Source organism: Candoia aspera, chromosome 13 (genome assembly GCF_035149785.1).
Source record: "Candoia aspera isolate rCanAsp1 chromosome 13, rCanAsp1.hap2, whole genome shotgun sequence".
In the NCBI taxonomy this organism is placed as follows: Eukaryota; Metazoa; Chordata; class Lepidosauria; order Squamata; family Boidae; genus Candoia; species Candoia aspera.
Window position 1 is genome coordinate 6,283,432 of NC_086165.1, and position 18,834 is coordinate 6,302,265.

Consider the following 18,834-nt stretch of genomic DNA (forward strand, 5'->3'; position numbering starts at 1 on the left):
TTGGCGCTCTGCAGCCACCAGCAAAAAGTCAGCAGCCAGAAGAAAGAAGGTGCTTTTCCTTCAGAGGGAGTAGATGGTCCACAGAAGAGAAAAAAGAAGGATAGGAGCCCGGCAAGGCAAAGCACAACATGGAAAGGGGTAGGAGCTCTACAAGCTGGCCATTAACAGAGAAGAAAAAAGTAGGAGAAATCCCAGAGAGAGGAATTAAGGCAGAACAGGCTTTGTAAGAAGAAAACATTGCAGTGTTTCTCAAGCTTGGCAACTTTCAGATGTGTGGACTTGAAGTCCACACATCTGAAAGTTGCCAAGCTTGAGAAACACTGGTAAAGAGAATACAGGTAGACCTCGACTTATGACCGTTCATTTAGCAATGGTCCAAAGTTATGACCGCCTTGGGAGGGAATTTGGCCCTCGCAGATGCTTTGTCAAAATCTTGCTTGGCCAACAGTGTAGTGACCTAACTACAGAGTGGCCCATTGCTGTATCATCACTATAACAGAGGTTTACACACTGCAAGGGCTGAGTCCACCCACTGGTGAGCCCTGTGCTAGGAAGCCTCCACCGGCATTGAAGACTGGCACCACCCAAAACTGATAGAAAACCTTGAGCGGCATCACAGAATAACACCCACAGAATAACACAACAGTGGACCTCCATTGTGCTCGACTCGGCACTTCCAGACTGGGACTGCAGAGCCACCTCTGTGTCCACAGATGAACTGCACAACAGCGTGTCTTCCCCAAACCTGAAGGACTACCAACAACATGGTGCAAGGGTTCATATACTGCGCCAAGCCTAAAGCAAACAGATCTACTCTGGCTGAGTGGTACATGTGAATCAGATGGCTCAATTCCCAGAGCTACCCTGCGCTGCAATGCTCACCTATGACCACTTGGTCTGACTATCAGCAACCTAGCAAACTTTGCATTCTGACCCCTTTGGGCCTCAGACCCCACCTGGCCCCGGGGTCAAGAGAGATTTCCACTGTCAGGCCTTTTGGCTGCTGCCTAAATTCACAAGCAAGACTCCCATAGAGTTCTCTTTAGCAAGATTTATGAAACAAATGCAATGGAGTTACAAGAATTCTAGCAACAGAGCAATATTCCATTTAGACCAATGCAATCTTTGTCTGGTAGGACAGCGACTTCCCAACCTTCTTTCCAACTGTGGTCTGGTGAGGAGGCAGGTCTCTTCACCGACAGCAGAGGAGCATGCAACTGGCTCTTTACACAGCGGTCCCTCGAAACATGAGCAGTTTGGAGACCAGCCATAACAACCGCCTTCCTTCGAGCTCACCTGCCATTTGTAGAGTAACGGCTGCGCTGCTGAAGTCCCGAACTCTGACGAAGCAGGTGAAGCTCTCTTCATCCGAAATCTGCACGTGGCGCAGCAGCAGGGACATGTTGCCTTGGGCCAACTGGTCATAGAAGAGGGCCGTGCGGTTGGCGTAACTGCTCACCTGGTCCGCCAGCTGGTCCCGACCCCCCGCAAATTTATGCACCAGCCGTTTGGTGTCCGTCAGCTGCCAGATGAGGCTGAGATCATCCAGGCTAAAATTGGCATCCGGTGAGAAGGAACAGTGCAGAATTGCATCGTGGCCAACAAGGGCCACCACAGGCTCCTCAGACACCTTGATTTCCACAGCACCTGATGGGGAAAGGACATCGCAGCACAAAGCAAAGACTTTATTGTTGAGTCACTTGAGAAAGCCAGAGAAAAGCTTTGGGGAAGAAGCTTTGCACTCTTGCATTCCCTTTGCTAGTTCAGTCTCCGTTTATGCAGGCCAGGGTATCTCATCCCCCATGGTTCCCAACAAACTAGAAATCCACCATTTGCACGCCTGCTCTGCTAAGGTTGGCTGGTTCACCCAGGCTGCTCAGGCACTGCATATTTCATTTCGTTTAGCAGCTCATCCCAAGCCAGACACTGTGGTTTGCAAACCATGGTTTACAATTTAGTGTGCTATACAAACCAAACCAATTGTGGCTTGCTCAGCAAAGCATATTTAAAACAGACCTGACTTCCTGCCTTTTTGCATCCAGCCTTGAGGTCCAGACCCCCTTCTTAGACGAGTATAAGAAAGACCATGGATCTGTTCACTCTGGGCTTTGGCTCTAAAGTCCCCAGTCAAGAATAGCCTGAGGCCTATAGGAATGGTCCCCAGTCTGACACATCTGAACAACGTCCAGCACCCAAATGGAAAATGCTGATGAAAAGGGGGAGGAGGAATCACACAACAACCCAGAAACTCAGACATTCACCTCTAGATGTCACTCTTAGTCTGATTTCATCACATCACTCAGCTTTATGCATGCAGCAGGCTCTGGATGTACAGGTAGTCTCAACTTACAACCACACTCGGACTGGAATTTCCATTGTAAGTCGTTGCGGTTGTAAGTCAAGTCACCACATGACTGGACCTGATTTTACAACCATTTTCACGGCAGTTGTTAAGCAAATCCAGCTTCCCCAATGGGTGTTTTTTGCCAGGAAACTGCAAAAAACTTCACAAAATGAGATCGCGTGACTGTGGGACGCTGCAACCGGTTGTAAATGCAAGCCGCTTGCCAAGCACCCAAAATGCGATTGTGTGACTGCCGGGGAATGGTGGTGCTATGTTTTCAATGCTCCAAAAGCACTTTACAGGCCATAAAGCACCCATTCCAAGGCCATCATAACTTTGGGTGGTTGTTAAACGGTTGTAAGTTGAGGACTGCCTGTAATTCAGGGGAGGGAGACAAAGTTGACTCAGGTGTTAACTCTCCAGAGAACCAAAAGAAACTTCACTCTTTAATTCATGTACAGATGCTCATTGCTGAGAACAAAGAACCAGCCAGACTTTTGCTATGGAGTTGCCACTGGAGCAGGTGAAGCATACCACCCAGAAAGATTAGAAAAGTTTTGACACTGGGATGGAAAAGAAATGTGTTCACTATTAATGGTTAGGCTATGCACCAGGACCAGGGGACCCCAGATTTAAGTCCACCATTAGCCATGGAAGCTCATAGGGTGACTTTGGATCATTCTGTCTTAGCCCAGCCTACGCCATAGATCTGCTTTTTGGCAGAAAACTGTAAGAATGTCCCATATATCGTACCACTTTTTTGAGTTACTGGAAGAAAGAAGGGATATAACTTGAACAAACAAATAAATCCATGAACTGGACCACCTTTCCATGCCAAACTCTGCTTTCCTAATATGTGGGTTGAAGAAGAATTTTTCAGTTCAGTCTGTCATCTAAACCAGCCTGCAACAATGCATTTGTTGGTCCATGCACAGCATGGATTGTGTTAGCAAAAGGTTATGTGGTAAAAGAGGCATGTTAGGAAATATGCTGGCTAAAGCGGGGGCTACACTGATTCCTTGCCCTCACTTAGTTGGCCCTTCGAAGTAGTCCAGACAAGAAGCACAACCAGGACTGCTAGCTTTAGCTTTATTATAAGCTTACATTAACAGAATCTTGCAAGACTGAAAGTATTTCTCACCTCCTTTCCTTTTACTCTCTGGAAAACTAAGGAGGGTCCTTTCTGAAATGCTCCCCATGCCCCTTCTACTTCTGTGGACTGAGATCTCTTTCATGTACAGCTCTACCTCCAGTCTCCCAAGGTCATTCCCACAGATCATTGTCAGATTTCAGCTGACAATTCCAGAAATATGGGTTCCGTTATGGGAAAACATCCCTCACCAAGTCAAACAGAAGGCAAGTCCATGATGCTCCTCTTACTTACCTAGCCAGGTGGGCAGGAGAAAACTCAGGAGCAGCAACTGGATACACACCTTCCTTGCCAAGGAAGAGTCCTGGGAGACAGGAAGCACGCAAGCGTCAGGGTGCATGATCGGAGAAAGCAAAGGTCCTCTTCCTGAAGGGAAACCAACAGGGTAAGATGTGTGTAAAACCCAAGCCCCAGGTTTATTCTCCATGTTGGGTAGACAACTCAAAGCTAAGCAGAGTCAAGACAACAGGAGTAAGTAGGTGGCAAAGCCCAGCTGACCATGGGTGATCTGGACCATCCAAGCACGTTCTCATCTGGTTAGTACTTGGATGGGTTATTACCAGGAAGTTCTAGTTGTAGGCTAGAAAAGGAAATTAAACAAGGATCCTGGGAAAGGGAGCAGCAAACCACTTCCATAATTCTTCCATAAATGTCCACATAGGAACCAGGAGCTCTACTCAAGTTATAGCAGATTCTTTTTTTTCCCCCTGAGGTGCCTTCAATGAAATTCTTACACACGGAGCGCTCTTGCATTTACTTCCCAGGTTGGCCAAGTGATGCGTATCATTACCATTTGTGTAATCCTCTCTCCTGCAGTCTCTGGCCCTCTTGGCTTCCATTAATTTCCCAGGAAGATTTCAGGAAGAAACTCCTTATTTGGGGATTCATCAGTCTGGGCAATCAGGGAGATGTCTGAAGGCCAGATATAGGTATCACCAAAACCAACAATTCCAGCAGTAGCACCTTCTGCCACCTTCAACAATCAAGCTAGCTCAAAAACACCCTCACAACAAATTCCAAACTCTCAACCCTGCCCCCAAGAATAAGGCAGACAAATTAAAGCCTTTTGGGGGTGGGGGAGGTATTTTAGAGAAATTGCTATCTGGCACAGCACTAAGGTGTGTTTCAATCTTCCAACTCAAATTCTCTTCTGCCCAGTGAGATCCACCGGCCTTTCTGCAAAGTCCAGACAGTTATACCAGCTTCCTTCTTCCTCTGCCTGCTCCCCACCCATTCTTGGCTCTCTAATTATCATTCACATTCTGACAAGTCTATTTATTTGACATCACCAGGAACTCTCTATTTATAAAGTCTGTGTTTATATTTTTAGCCTCCTTCTACCAGGACTCTTCTGGTTTCCCTTTCTCTGCCAACAGAACCCTGTAATTGTCAAGGCTAAATTTTGTTTTGCTGCCAGCAAAGCGTGCCAGCTGCATTGCACGGCAGAAAATACACGCATGCAAGATTCTCCTAGAATTCTCCTAGAAGGCAGCAATGGATTGGGGAATTACACCTGCAAGCTTAGAATGATGTAATATTCTTTCCCCTCTGGAATTGTCCTTCTATGGTTGTCTTAAAGTCTAGTGCCCCAGTTAAACACGTAATATAATTTTGTATCTAAACTGGGACATTGGATTTTGGAATACCCAACCCAACCCAATTTCCAGAGAGGTAGTGAGCAATTCAGGAAATATACTGGCCTTGCCCAAACAACAAAGCTTCTGTATTTTGGATCTTTTAAGAACAGGCAGATTGGGGGAGGTGTGGGAGGGAGCCCACCAGACAAATTAACAGAAGCTTTCCACCTAAGAGCCACAACAACAGATGCTGACTTTTTGCCCTCCACAGTCCTTCAGAGAAATCAGCAGAGATGTCACCTACTTGGCTGAAATAAATCAATAACCATCAACTGTGTCTTGAAGGCATGAGACGCCAACGGGCTAAAGAAGCAGCTGAGCTCGGCTGCCATGGGGACATCCCTTAAGTTCAGGGCCCCCCAAGATTATTCTAAACTTGAGGTGCTGCCATTTCAAATATTCAGTCCAAGGAACCTAACCCTGTCCGGTAACTGAATGTTTACAAATTGGAAAATAATTAACTGTGGTTGTGCCCTAACGCTGCCCTCTTTAAAAAGGGAGGGAAAAACCCACTCTTTTTACATGATACAGATGTATTATCTGTAGGCAATATTTTAAAAGAAATTATATTTCCTTTTCCTGCTTATAGCAAACTTTTAAAACTCTAAGCTGGTGTTTCTCAACCTTGGCTACTTTAAGATGTGTGGACTTCAACTCCCAGAATTCCCCAGCCAATGTTGGCTGGGGAATTCTGGGAGTCGAAGTCCATGCATCTTAAAGTGGCCAAGGTTGAGAAAACTGCCCTAAGCAACCAAACCCATGATCTGCCCAGATGCTGCTGAAATACAATTCCCAGTAAAGTTGCAAGTAGTTTTAACTTGTTTCAGTCCTTTGATTCACCTTTCCTGTTTGATCATGCAGACTACCTATCCATGAGCTAGCCTTGGCAAGCCCAACTGTATTAAGCAGTACCCAAAACACGCATCACAGCCTGTTAACAGCCTCCTCCCAGGACTTTCCAATGAGTCAGATCCCTTCCTTGCAGAAGTGAAATTTACAAAGATTGGTCAATCACCCATCAGCATCTCTTGCTGCAATGCTGGAGGGAGGGTTTCAGTTGAAAAAGGCACATGTGCACCAGCCTTTCCCAACTGGAGGGTCTCCAGGCAAGTTGGAATTACAATTTTCAGAATCCCTGGCCAGCAACGAGGGCTGGAAATGTTGGAAGTTGAACGTATAAATCCATAAATAAATATATTTACTGTAAACCACCCAGAGTCCCCCTTTTCGGGGGGAGATGGGTGGTGATAGAAATTGGAATAAATAAATATATAAATTGAATGAATAAGTATATAAATTGAATAAATGAATAAAATTGTAACCCCAAGCAGGACCGCAACTAAAGGGGGGCAACTGGGGCATGTGCCCCGGGCGCCGTGCTGGTGGGGTGCCAAAATGAGCGCTGGTGGGGCACCAAAATGGGTGCAGAATCCATGTTTGCCCTGGGTGACACAGACCCTAGTTGCGGCCCTGACCCCAAGACATCTGGAGGACACCAGGTTGCGGAAGGCTGGTGTATATGCTCCTGCTGAATTTGTTATCGGAAGCTCCTTCTCAAAGAGGTGTGAATACACTAACTAACAGTAGGACTATGGAAATGACCCAGTTTGTACTGGTCAGTGACCGTAATAAAATTGAACTGAACTGAACTGAAATCACCTAGTCCTATCTGACCAGAGAAAAGAGGGAGTCCCTGGCCTGATCCCTCTTTCCCCTGGAGCAAATGAAGTCTTGTTGGTCTCTGGGGAGAGGAGGACATGGGCTGAGATCCACAACCCAAGAAGAAGTCATGATGCACAGCAACCGAGCCAATCTTGCCGGCTGAAGTCATCCTGCCAAAGGAAACAGATGGCTAGTGGTAGTGCAGCATAGGCATCCTATCTTAAATGGAGATTTCAGGAAGTGAGGAACTATCATTTGAATGATGCACACAGAGAGACAGGCACCCTTTGAAACTAGCATCTCCGAGGGAGGCTGGGAAGTCCTTCTGTCCAGATAGTGCATGGTTAGGTAAAGGTAAAGGTTTCCCTTGACATTAAGTCCAGTCATGTCCGACTCTAGGGGGTGGTGCTCATCTCCGTTTCAAAGCCGAAGAGCCAGCGTTTGTCCGTAGACACTTCCTCCGTGGTCATGTGGCCGGCATGACTAAATGGAACGCTGTTACCTGCCCGCCGAAGCGGTACTACTCAGATTGGCAGCATGGCTGGCTGGGGAATTCTGGGAGTTGAAGTCCACACGTCTGAAAGCTGCCAAGGTTGAGAAACACTAATCCAGGGCAACACAAAGAGAAGGATTTCTTCACACAGCATATGCATTTAAGCTATGGAACTCACTGCCACAAGATGTGGCACTGATTGGGATGGTGTTCCTAAGGGCTTAGATCAGACTGCTACCCAGGATGGGCAGACTTATCTTCCATATGACAGGCAGTCTGTCTCTTACCATCTAGAGATGACCAAGTTACTGTGGTCCAGGGTTTCCAGCTGAAATCACATGGGAGGGATAGGCCTCTGAACCACCACCGCCAGACTCTGCAGTGCAATCCAGATTTCAATCCAGATTATGATACTCCCTTCTCCTTCCAGCCTCAGGGACTGAAGGTCGCTGTCGATTCCGGCCAGTTTCCACGGAACTGGGACTACTCCCAATCTCCCTCCCCCCGCCGTAGAGCGGGGTGCTTGTAAAGTGAACCCCGGCTGGGTGGGAAGTAGGAAAGCGGAGTTGTAGTTTTTTTCTGGCCCGTCTTGTGAACTTTTCAGACCTACGTGGCTCGCAAGAGAGAGTCCAAAGCAAGCGCGGACTCGCTCAGACCCACACAGCGGAGAAGAACGCCTGGGCAGGAGTTACACGAAACAGGGACCCGATTAAGGGCTTTGTTTTAGCAACTAGGCGCGGCGACGGGCGGGGGGAGGGTGGGCGCAGGAAAAGCCCCTTCCAGCTCCTTTCCAGAACGGGAAGGACGGAGGGGGAGCGGGATCGGGGCAGGGTCGGCTTCCTTCCCTCCGGCTACGCCGTTCCTTGTTTCCCTCCGCCCCCTCCCCGCGTTGGGATCGGCGGACTCACCCTGCCCCGCAAGCCAACGAGCGTCCAAGTTGCGCCGGGCAGCCCGGAGCGCCTCGGCTGCAGCCACGCCGGAGTGTGCTCGCCCGGCCCGGCCCGGCCTGGCCTCGCCCCGTCCGTCCGTCCGTCCTTCTCCTCCTCCCGCCGTCCTTTTCCAGGCTCGCAGCCCAGGGCGGGTCTCCGGCAGCCTCCGAGGACCCGCCGGGCGCGCAGATCGCAGCTCGTCCAGCCGCCGCCGGGAGACTCCCCGCGCCCCCCGAAGGCGAGAGCCGAAGGGAGCCGAGCCGAGCCGAAGCGGAGGCAGCCGCAGCCCCCCGGCTTCCGGGGTGGGGAGAGCGGGGATCTTAGCGCTGGGGGACGTGGAGGTAGCCAAGAGGGAGGAGGGGGGCGGAGGGGGCGCGGGAAGAGGAGCCCGCGCGGCAAGGACTTTGCTGGCCAAGTTTGCCGAGCTGGGCCAAGTTACTGCTGGGCCCGGAATGGCGGCTTCTTTTCGTCTCCCATTCGAAACGGAAAGTTGCCCCATGGCCGAGGATAGCCTCGCCTCCACTCGGACGGCCAAGTGGGGCCCCCGTAGATGAAACCAACTCCGGCGATGCTCTTCCAGCCCGGGCAGCGCCGAAGAACTTCGCCCCCCTGCTCGAGGCGAGGGCTCTGCTTCCCACTGGGGACTGGAGACGCTCTTGAAGGCAAAACCTGATTCGCCATGAGCTGGATCCGCATCCACACGTTGCACTGAACTGGTGTGCTTAGCCGGGTTCTATGGTGCCAACCGCGGAGGGATGGACTCGCGCGAGCTGCTAAAACTCTTAAAGTTGCCAAGGTTGAGAAACTGTGCTGAACCAAAACCGAGCGAGCTGCATCGGGTCAGCGGGGGAAGCAGGAATCTGCCCACCGTCCCTTCAAGCTGGATCACCGGCACGGCTGGCTTTCTCCTGGGCCCACTTTGGGCTATGGAAAATAAACCAGGACAGCCTTTAAGTGGAGGGATACAAATCCTTTGGGGGATGGATGGATGGATGGATGGATAGATAGATATCCCCATTCAATGGTGTCCGATTCTAGGAGATTGCCTGGTCAAGTCCCTGCAGTTTTCTTGGCAAGATTTTCAGAAGTGGTTTGCTGTTGTCTCCTTCCTAGGGCTGAGACAAAGTGACTGGCCCAAGGTTACCCAGCTGGCTTTGTGCCTAAGGCGGGACTAGAACTCACAGCCTCCCGGTTTCTAGACTGGTGCCTTAACCACTATGCCAAACTGGCTGTCAGAGATAATTCAAAGGTGTTCAAATGTGGCTCAGTGATCTTCATTTGGTTAGAGGGCTTGGCCAGATGGGCCTCTAGATCAGTGTTCCTCAACCTCAGCAATTTTGAGAAGTGTGGACTTCAACTCCCAGAATTCTCTAGCCAGCATGGCCATTGCTAAGAATTCTGGGAGCTGTACTCCACACATCTTGAAGATGCCCAGGTTGGGAAACTTTAATCTTGAGACTACCTTGCAAGCCAACATATTGTTCCCTGCATCCTAGCAACTGGAAGTGTGCATAACATTGTTTACATTGAAAAAGAACAGCATGATGGGTATATACAGTATGTACATACGTGGTTAGATGCCTTTCATCTTCCCCATATCCTGATGGCTTAGGAAACAGAGAAGGAAAGGAAGGAAGGAACAGCATGAGTGTTAGCCAACTCTGGCAGCAACCCAATAACTCGTTTGTGCCAACCATATGACCATAGGATGCCCACTGAGCATTATTGTTGTCTGGGGCTGAAACTATGAACTAAATTTAGCATCATAGGGGAGAAGTTATATTTCCTGTGGAAAAACCTATGTATGAGTAATTGGCTGATGATTTCTAAGCAAAGAATGGAGGGGAGGGGATCCTGAAGACACCACAAGGTTATGGAAGCTGACTTGTAAATAATCAACATCATATCTTGGATTCAGAAGTGTCTATGTCAGGGTTTCTCAACCAGGGTTCCACGGAACCTGAGGGTTCCGTGAGAGGTCATTGGGGGTTCCCTGGGAGATCACCATCTATTTAAAAAATTATTTCAAATTCAGGCAGCTTCACATTAAAGAGGTAAGTTGCATTCTTTATTTTTAGTTTAAGGACACTGTTAATGCACCTATACAGGCCTACACATGGAAGGAATATAACCATTTTGCAACGTCTGGCCTATATTGGAGCCTGAATGTGCAGGGGTTTCCCGAGACCTGAAAAATATTTCAAGGGTTCCTCCAGGGTCAGAAGGTTGAGAAAGGGTGGTCTATGTGGTTTACAGGGCTTTGATTAACATGTTGCCTTTGTATATCCCACAATACTGCGTTGGATGTATATTGCATATACAACATTGCATATACAATGTTGCATACACCTATTACAATTGCAGCCATTGCATATGACAGTGGACAACTCAAACATGTGGCCCCTGAAACTTTCAGCATGGCTCCCAAAATACTTTCAAAAATTGCCACCAGTTCCTAATTGTGCACATGAGTGAGGGGGAAAAGATTAACATCATGGGGAAAATGGAATGAAATTAAATGTTGTTTGTTCCAGCATTCCTTGTGCCACTCATGCCAATCTACATGAAGCTCAAATATGGCCCGTGAACTGAAACAAGTTCCACACCCACTTAGTGTAATGTGCAAAACCTGGCCATTTTAACTTATTTACTAAACAAAACAGAAACCCAGTTGAAACAAAGCATAGTTTGCACAATGCAACTGTTGTCAGTTTGACCATGTCTGCAGTTCAGAATTTGAACATGTTAACTTCATAATGCACTGTGGGGGAGAAAAGGCTTAAATTTTTTTCTAAGTTTTTTTGTTGGAATATACTCATCTCTGCTTCCTTCCTTCCAGCATCTCTTGGACAGTACCCCTTTCATTTCCATCAAATATTTTTTTAAAAGAACATTTGCTGGGTTTTCTATGTCGTTTCAGAGTGAGCTCATGTTTGGATCCTCAGCGGACGTTTTCAGTTCCGAGAAAGATGCATCAGCATTTCCAGCGCCCTTTCCAAAAAGATTGTAGCAAAAGAAATATTTTTTTAAAAAAAAGGAGAGGCATTTATCTGACATCTGTCTGAAATGAACAGTGCCGCTTCGCCCCCCCCAAAATATGTTTATTACTCTCTGACCTTTGCATGAGTGTATTAACCAAGAACCAGTTATATAAGGAGCATCTGAAAACAGTGTTCTTTGATTATCCCATATTCCACTGCTGTTGAGAAGCTGCTGGTCAGATACCAGGCTGTTGGGATGAAGATACGTTTTAGGATCTTTTTTATGATTTCATCATTTTTTTGCAAACCTCAGGAGCCTCAGAAGTCGAGGCCAGAAAACGTTTTGTTGCAAATCAACTTGTGTGCCTTTCTTTGACTTGCTTGTTTTTGCTGCAATGTTTAACCTTCATACATGAACATTTGGGAGAGCGCCTCCTAAATTCATGGGAAATTACTGCAATTAGAATGTACATGAACCAGGCTATTAACAATTTGTCATGTTCACTGTTTCAATGTGCGCTGTACATCGTAATGTTTCACATGCCATGGTGCTGACGCGCATTGCTGTTGGGAGGGAGCTGCTGGGGGGACCTTGTGCCAAGCTCTGTATCTATGTTCATGTTAATGGAATGTGTTTGAGTGATGTGCTCGGCTCAAGGTCTTTTCCACCGCAACGTCAGGAGCCGTTGGGAGCACCTGGGATTGTGAGCCTGGGAAGATTCTACAGGGGGAGGGATCTCGTTTGTACTGAGGGTTTTTTAGTTTGCATTTGGTGTGCTTTTCCCATTCTCAGCTTTCTTTGTACTTGCATACTATTCTTAAATAAATCAGATCTTGTAAAGCTCTTGCTTGTGAGTCTGAGAGTATTTTAGGATAGGCAACCCATTACACAATTCTAGTTAGGCATTGTCCCAAGACACTGAAGTCTTCCTGTGTTTTGCCAATGAGATGCATTCAGCTATATAGCCCCAGCTTCCAGTTTTCAAGATTAAAGGCTAAAAAAATGAGCTTTTAATGATTGCAGCACTGCAGTGCTTGTGTTTGGAAATACCAGTAATAATTGGCGTCTCTCGGATAATCATCGAAAGTGCCACAGGCATGGTTGTCTTTATTGCACGGTAATTAAAAACATTTAGTAAATGCATTGGCATTTGTGGTTGGCTGGCTTCAGCTTGAAAACGTGGCGAAAGGCAATGAAGCAACTGATGTGAAAACTAACTGTCCCTGTGAAGCTACAGATGCCCCCCCGATGGTCCGTTCCATCAGAGTTGCCTTTGCCCACCCCACAACAGGCTGAGATCCACATTAGCCAATTCCATGCAAGAATTTGCACACACCTTATTTTTGTTAATGGTTCTGGGTTGAGTAAGACTGATTGCCCTACAACAGTGTTTCTCAACCTTGGCAACTCTAAGACGGGTGGACTTCAACTCCCAGAATTCTGGGAGTTGAAGTCCACCCGTCTTAAAGTTGCCAAGGTTGAGAAAGGTTGAGAAACACTGTCCTGCAGTGTTGACTCTTTCTCTTCTTTCTTTTGCTGCAACACTGACTCTCATCTATGGTTCATTGCACCATACGAATCCAAGTAAGTGGGTTAATTATATGAACCAGGGTTTCCCAACTCTGGCTGTTTCCAGAGGGGTGGGCCCCAACGCCTTTAGCACTCCAGCCAGCAAGGCTTTTGCTGAGAATTCTGGGAGGTGAAGTCTAAACATCTGGAAGTTGCCAGGGTTGAGAAATACTACGGTAAACCAGGGTACTGGTAACCAGGAGTAGGGTGTGGTGGGAGCAACCATTTTCTCAAGATCAGTCCTGTCTTCCTTTAAAAGTCAGATGACCACCAGTCCGAACCTATAAAGCACAATTTGTTTTGCACGAATGAACAAGCAAGAAATGTGTTGGGTCTTGAAGTCCGTCTGCTAAAAGCTCCTGGCCAAATACTATCTCCATTCTGATGATCTGACTTTCACTGTGCTTGTTTTTTTAAAATACACTTTTTGTTGAAGGAAAAATTTTACAAAGTGAAAAGCTACAGAATATCCAGAAAGAATACAGAGAGGCAAAAAAGACATAAAAAGAGAGGAAAGAAAGAGCGATACTGTAGAAGAAGTGAACGACAGAAGAGGTCTAGAAAAAAAGAAAGAAAAAAAATACTTAAGCGATTTCCTATCTTCTTTGCAGCAGTTACAATAGTTAATTCTGTTTCCACTCTCTCAAATTACATAACATAGTTCCATGTCTTCCCCATATACAGCCCTTTTTAATCAGTAAATCCAGAGATCACCAATTCATTTTTAACCATTTTCAGCAAAAAAAAAAAAAAAATCCATAAAGGGTTTCCAGCCTTTTATAAAAGTAGCTATTGCTCCTTCCCTAATCAAGCAAGTCAATTTATGATCTGGCTTTTGTTTTGATCAAACTGGAGGCAATTTGATGATTCCAATAATACCCAAATTCTTTTCATTTAACCTCCCTCTCCCCACCTTCTAATTTTGTTCTGTTTGGTTTTTTTATTTGCTTTTAATGAACTTCTAATGAGCCAATCCATCTTAATAACCACTGGGAGTTGCAACATTCACTCTGCTATTTTAAATACTGTTTATTCCATCTTTTTTTACCTCCCGCTTGTCAGTAATGCATTTTTAATTGGATGTTGGATTTTTAATTGTTGCTGACTATTTTGGAATTCATTCTAATGAAGGGCGATGTGTAAATATTTAAAACAAACAAACAAGCAAACATTTAATGGATTGTTTAGATTGCTCTATGGAGATCACCCAGTCACAGCCTCTAGTGGGATTGTATTGAAAACCTAATCGTTATTTCTAAACATGCACCTGTGCTTGTTAATTAATATATGCACAGTTTATGCAAAACTGTCTCCTCTTTTGTGTTGCATTTATTTACTTTGCCAAATCATAAGTGGCCAAATCCCAGCCAAACCACCTGGGTCTGGCACAGAATATAGATTTCTCCCTCCTCCTAAAGCTGATTTTGGCCTGTTCTTGATATGAGACAGAAAGTTTTAAGTGCAATTATTTTATTCTTATTTTATTTTCTTTATTCGGAAATATGACAATGGCTTCTGAACTCTCAAGGGCAGGAACAGGCAGAAATGCCAATGAAGAACCACACATTTAGATTTCTTTGCACTTTTTAATGAGACAGGGAAAATACCCAAATGGTTTTTCAAAATATGTGGAATAGGAACGCAACAGTCTTTGAGTTATCTGTTTAGCTGCTTATGTCTCAGCAACCTGTCAAATCCTGTGTGCATTAAAATGGACTTTTAATCTTCCCCAAGAAACACCTTCAATTTGTCGATTATAACTGCTTACCATATGATGGCAGGGTGATAGTCAATAGTTTGGATGCCTTTAAAAAAGGAAATAGACAAACTTATGAAAGGTCAGGCCACTGATGGCTACCATTGTGATTACCATGACTGAGTTTTACACATCACACACTGAGCCACAGCACGGTTTATTTGATTTGGGCTTAGAGGAACCCATCATTGTAAAACATGTTTTATGGCTTAGTATTGTACAGTCCTGGTTTATGGAGGGTTATGCAGCGGTGAAAGGTGAAAGGTCCCCTGTACAAGCACCAAGTCATGTCTGACCCTTTGGGGGGACGCCGCTTTTCGCACTAAGCCATAAAACATGTTTTACAAGAAAGGATTCTCAAGGCTGTGCTTGTGTGAAAGGAAACGAAACTTTACTGAAGAAATAGCATGGTTATAAGAAAGCCTGAGTTCTGTTAGGTTTGTCAACAGCTCAGATCCTATAACGTGTCCCCGTCTATTAGCGGAAAGCAGTGGAATCTGGTAACAATCCAGATAGCACAGGTCAGAGTCAGAAAAGGGGGCTGAATTGAGAGAGGTAGGAGAGGATTATTATGTGCCATCGAGTCATGTTCAACTTTTAACAACCACATAGGTAGATTTTTTCCACTGACAATCTATCCCTAACCTGGACTTTCAGGTCTTCCAATGGTGCCCCCATTGCCACTGTAACTGAGTCCATCCACCCTGCCTCTGGTCGTCCTTTTCTCCTTCCTTCCACCTTTAAAGCCTTCCCCGGAGAGCTGGATCTTCGAATATCAATCTAAGCAATAGAGAGCATGTTACCAAGACATGTGCGAAGTCAAACTTCTAGACAAGGACAGGGGATGAACACAGAGTCACTATGCCTACATATATTGTACCTCCTGATTAGTACCATAAGGTGGTTCGTGCAGAATACCCGTGCATTCAAAAGTGAATTCCATCAGTAAGAACGATGATGCATTCCTAAATTGCCCTTCCTCCTGAAGAGCGTCAGAGGCATTTCCTAGAGAACCTTTGTGCCATGCGCACAATAAACAGCAATAAATGCCAAATTAAAGCAAGCCTTGTTTTAAAAAGGAAAATATATATTCAACCATGCCAAAGACAGTCATGTTCCACTTGCAGTGTTCCTCAACCTTGGCAACTTTAAGATGTGTGGACTTCAGCTCCCAGAATTCTGGGAGCTGAAGTCCACACATCTTAAAGTTGCCAAGGTTGAGGAACACTGGAGCCATCATCTTTCCAAGGTTGACTGAGTGAATAGGCTTGTCGGTTTCCGCTGTCCTGAGGTCCCTCATCGGGGTGTGCCGAACCCCCTGGACGGCCGATGGTTAAGTCCCAATTGGCTGCATTCACAAAGACCTGCAACCCGCGGTTGAGAAGCCATGCTGACTCAGCGGTTCACAGCACAGGCTGAGCCACAAAACCACGCTTCAGCTGCCTCCCCACCACTCCCTCCTCTTATCCCAGGAACCGCGATGCACTCAAGCCACGCAGGGCTCTGCATTCCCACGGCAAACGCTTCCCGGAAGAGCGGCGAGGCCGGACGGCCGCGGGAGGAGGGGCCGGCCCGGCCCCGCCCGTGACGTCGACGAGTGGGCGGGGCTCGCCGGCTCCTCCTCCTCCTCGCCCGTCCCCGCTTTGCGCTCTCCGCGTCCGCCTCCGTCCGCTCGCTCGCTCGAGAAGTGGGAGCTCAGTTCTCGCGAGAGTCCGGCGCTGCCGCAGAAGAAGCCGCTCCGCCGCGCTGAGGAAGAGGGCAGGCGAAGGCGACGCCGAAGGGCGCCGGAGCCGCTGTCGCTCGCCTCGTGCTCCTTCCTCTTCCTCCTCCTCCTCCTCCTCCCGCTCTCGTCTCCCCTCCCCTCCCCTCTCCTCCCTCGCCGGCCGCCCCCGCGTCCCCTGCCCGCTCCTCTTCCTCCTCCTCCGCCGCTCGCGGACCCGCCGGGACGATGCTGCGGGGCCCAGCCACCCTGCCCGCGGCCCTCTCGCTCCTCCTGGCCACGGCAGGGAGCCTCTTGCCGGCGCCGGTCGGCGCGCAGAACGGTGAGGGAGGGCGGCCTTGAGGGGGCGAGGAGCCAACCTGAGGCGATGATTGACAGGGGGCGGGGCCGAGGAGGGGCGGGGTGCCTCAGGTGGGTCGGGGGCGGGGAGTACGGCTGTGGGCGTGGCCAGGAGGGTCCAGTCAATCCTGCCTCTTGGCTCGTCTCGGGAAGACGAACAGGGCCGGATCTGGGGTGCTTCTTGGATGGGAGACCACTAGGAAACCTCAGGTGTATAGGCTACGTTGGGAAAGGGAAAGAAAGCTCCGGAGAAGGCAAGGGCAGGAAAGCTGCATGGAGGTATCCCGGAAGGGTGGTCTGTCCTCACGGTCACCCTTTCCCTCCCCTGCGTGTTGCTGAGGGCGGATCTTTTGCAGTAGAAGGTCTGGACAGACGTACTCATTGTTTCCAGCGAGGGGTAGCTGTCGTTATCTTTTGCAGGGAAAAAAAGAATGTCCTTGAAGCAGAGCCGGGGTATTAGCGTGTCAGGTTTCGGCAGTCGCAGGCCAGGTCATCAGATGCATTAATTTATCTATATGAGCCTGTCCTAATCCGAGGCCCTCCAGATGTGCAAACACTGGAATCCCCAGGCAGCAGTTAACAGCTAAGAATTCTGGGAATTGTTGTGAGAAAGCACCTAGACCACATCAGAGTGGGGAAGGTTGGCATAAGATCTTGGGGACTAGAGCCTTTGGCAGCTGATGCAAGGGTAAGTTGCTTTTAAGGTACTCCACCTCACCCCCATTGATTGCATCATTGCTTGTGAGCTGTGGAGAAGGTAAAAGGGATGAGTAATGGAGGAGGAGGAGTGAGGAAGGGAGGCAGAGCACTGTTGTTGCCATATGCTAGGGAGGCTGCTCTTGGGCCATTGGCAGGTATAAGCCTAACAAGTAATACTGACAGCCAAAAATCCAATAGTATTTACTGCTATAGAATTAGTTTCTAATGATAGGTCTGACATTTTATTGTAAACTGCCCCCTATTCAGTAGTTAGGCGTGTAGTATGTAAGTCCTTTACTGTAACAATACAAAATTATTAGAATTGTTTGTAAAGATGTTAGACCTGAAATGCAGGCAGTATGCTGAAATAAGCCACACTGCTAAAATTTGCTATAGGGCAGTGCAGAAAACAGCTTTTCCCAACTTGGTATGTTCTAGATGTGTTGGGACTGCAGTTCCTCAAATTCTCAGCATGGCCAAAAAGTGCAAGAAGATTGACTGTTAACTCTGCAGGCCAGGTTCAGATCTCTGCATTGCCACAAAGCTGACTTATTAACCTTAAAATGGCTGATCTAGCTTAGAATGTACCTAGAAGCTGATGAAAAGAAGGCAATAAAACATGGTAGATAAAAATTGGTGGCAGTATCAGGAGATGAGTAAGGGCAATCAGGAGAGGATTAATTTAAATTGGCAAGAGGTTTAATATGTGTAGGTGGCAGCAGGGAGAGGACAGAGCAGAAGGAGAGGGTCAAGAATCTAAAACACACAAAAATATATATAAATATTCACTGCTTCAGCTGAAAAATTTGGAGGAAATCCTGCTGCTCCTGGATGACCAGAAGGTTTTAAGAGTATCTGTGTCCCTTTCTATACAGAAAGTCAGTTCTTTTATCTCCTCCATGTTTAACAAGGAGGAAATGGTTCGTTTTAATTAGCACTTTATAGCTTTTCTGCAACCTTTCTCCTCATGCCCAAGCTTTTTTTTTCCTTTCAAAATCCCTAAGAACAGTTGAAGTGTAAAACAGAAACATGGCAATGAAAACCTTGAGATGGGCCTGTGTCCTGAAACAAAAGGATTCTTTGTTACTGCAGTTAGCTGGATTCCTAAAGGAGTCTCTGACACTGAGCTCTTTTGAATAATGTGTGCATTCTCTTTGATTAGATAGAACATCTGTGTGCCTTGTGTTCCTTCACAAGAAAAGACAGCTCTTCTGATAGATTATGATGGAAAATCTTTCCCCCCCCCAAAGAGCTGTGAGAAGCATGAGTTTGCACCCGAGTGAATGATGATTATCAATAAAGAGAGTACAGAATGAATACAGGAAAGTTCAGCATGTCCAGAGAAGGTTCAGGAAGTATTTTTAAGGTAAAAGTCCAAAAGATGAGCACATAGGAGCAATATCATATTTGAATGTCATAGAGGAAAATTGATTTGTTATTTTGATACCAATATTACATGGGTTCTTTCCTTCACTTTCTTCCCAGTGTGACCAGTATTTTCAAAAAGACAGTTCTGAAAATTACAGAAGATAATTTTCTTAATGAATTCTTAAT

General features: G+C 46.9%; 2 protein-coding genes across 4 annotated transcripts in view; one reads left to right on the plus strand and one right to left on the minus strand.

The window, feature by feature from the left end:
• The window catches only part of CD276 (CD276 molecule), a 169,254-nt gene extending 160,980 nt beyond the window's left edge, over positions 1–8,274 (minus strand). Inside the window, exons 1-3 of one of the 2 annotated variants that reach the window (XM_063314572.1) lie at positions 8,195–8,274; positions 3,729–3,860; positions 1,297–1,647 (exon numbers count right to left, since the gene is read on the minus strand). In XM_063314572.1, the coding sequence (XP_063170642.1) occupies positions 1,297–1,647; positions 3,729–3,834 (457 nt within the window). In that variant the 5' untranslated portion in view covers positions 3,835–3,860; positions 8,195–8,274. Of the gene's footprint in view, positions 1–1,296; positions 1,648–3,728; positions 3,861–8,194 lie in introns of those variants that run through there. The other variant, XR_010068700.1, reaches the window with a different exon arrangement.
• Positions 8,275–16,223: 7,949 nt separating this feature from the next.
• The window catches only part of NPTN (neuroplastin), a 32,566-nt gene continuing 29,955 nt past the window's right edge, over positions 16,224–18,834 (plus strand). Inside the window, exon 1 of one of the 2 annotated variants that reach the window (XM_063314431.1) lies at positions 16,224–16,564. In XM_063314431.1, the coding sequence (XP_063170501.1) occupies positions 16,471–16,564 (94 nt within the window). In that variant the 5' untranslated portion in view covers positions 16,224–16,470. The remainder of the gene's footprint in view (positions 16,565–18,834) is intronic. The other variant, XM_063314430.1, reaches the window with a different exon arrangement.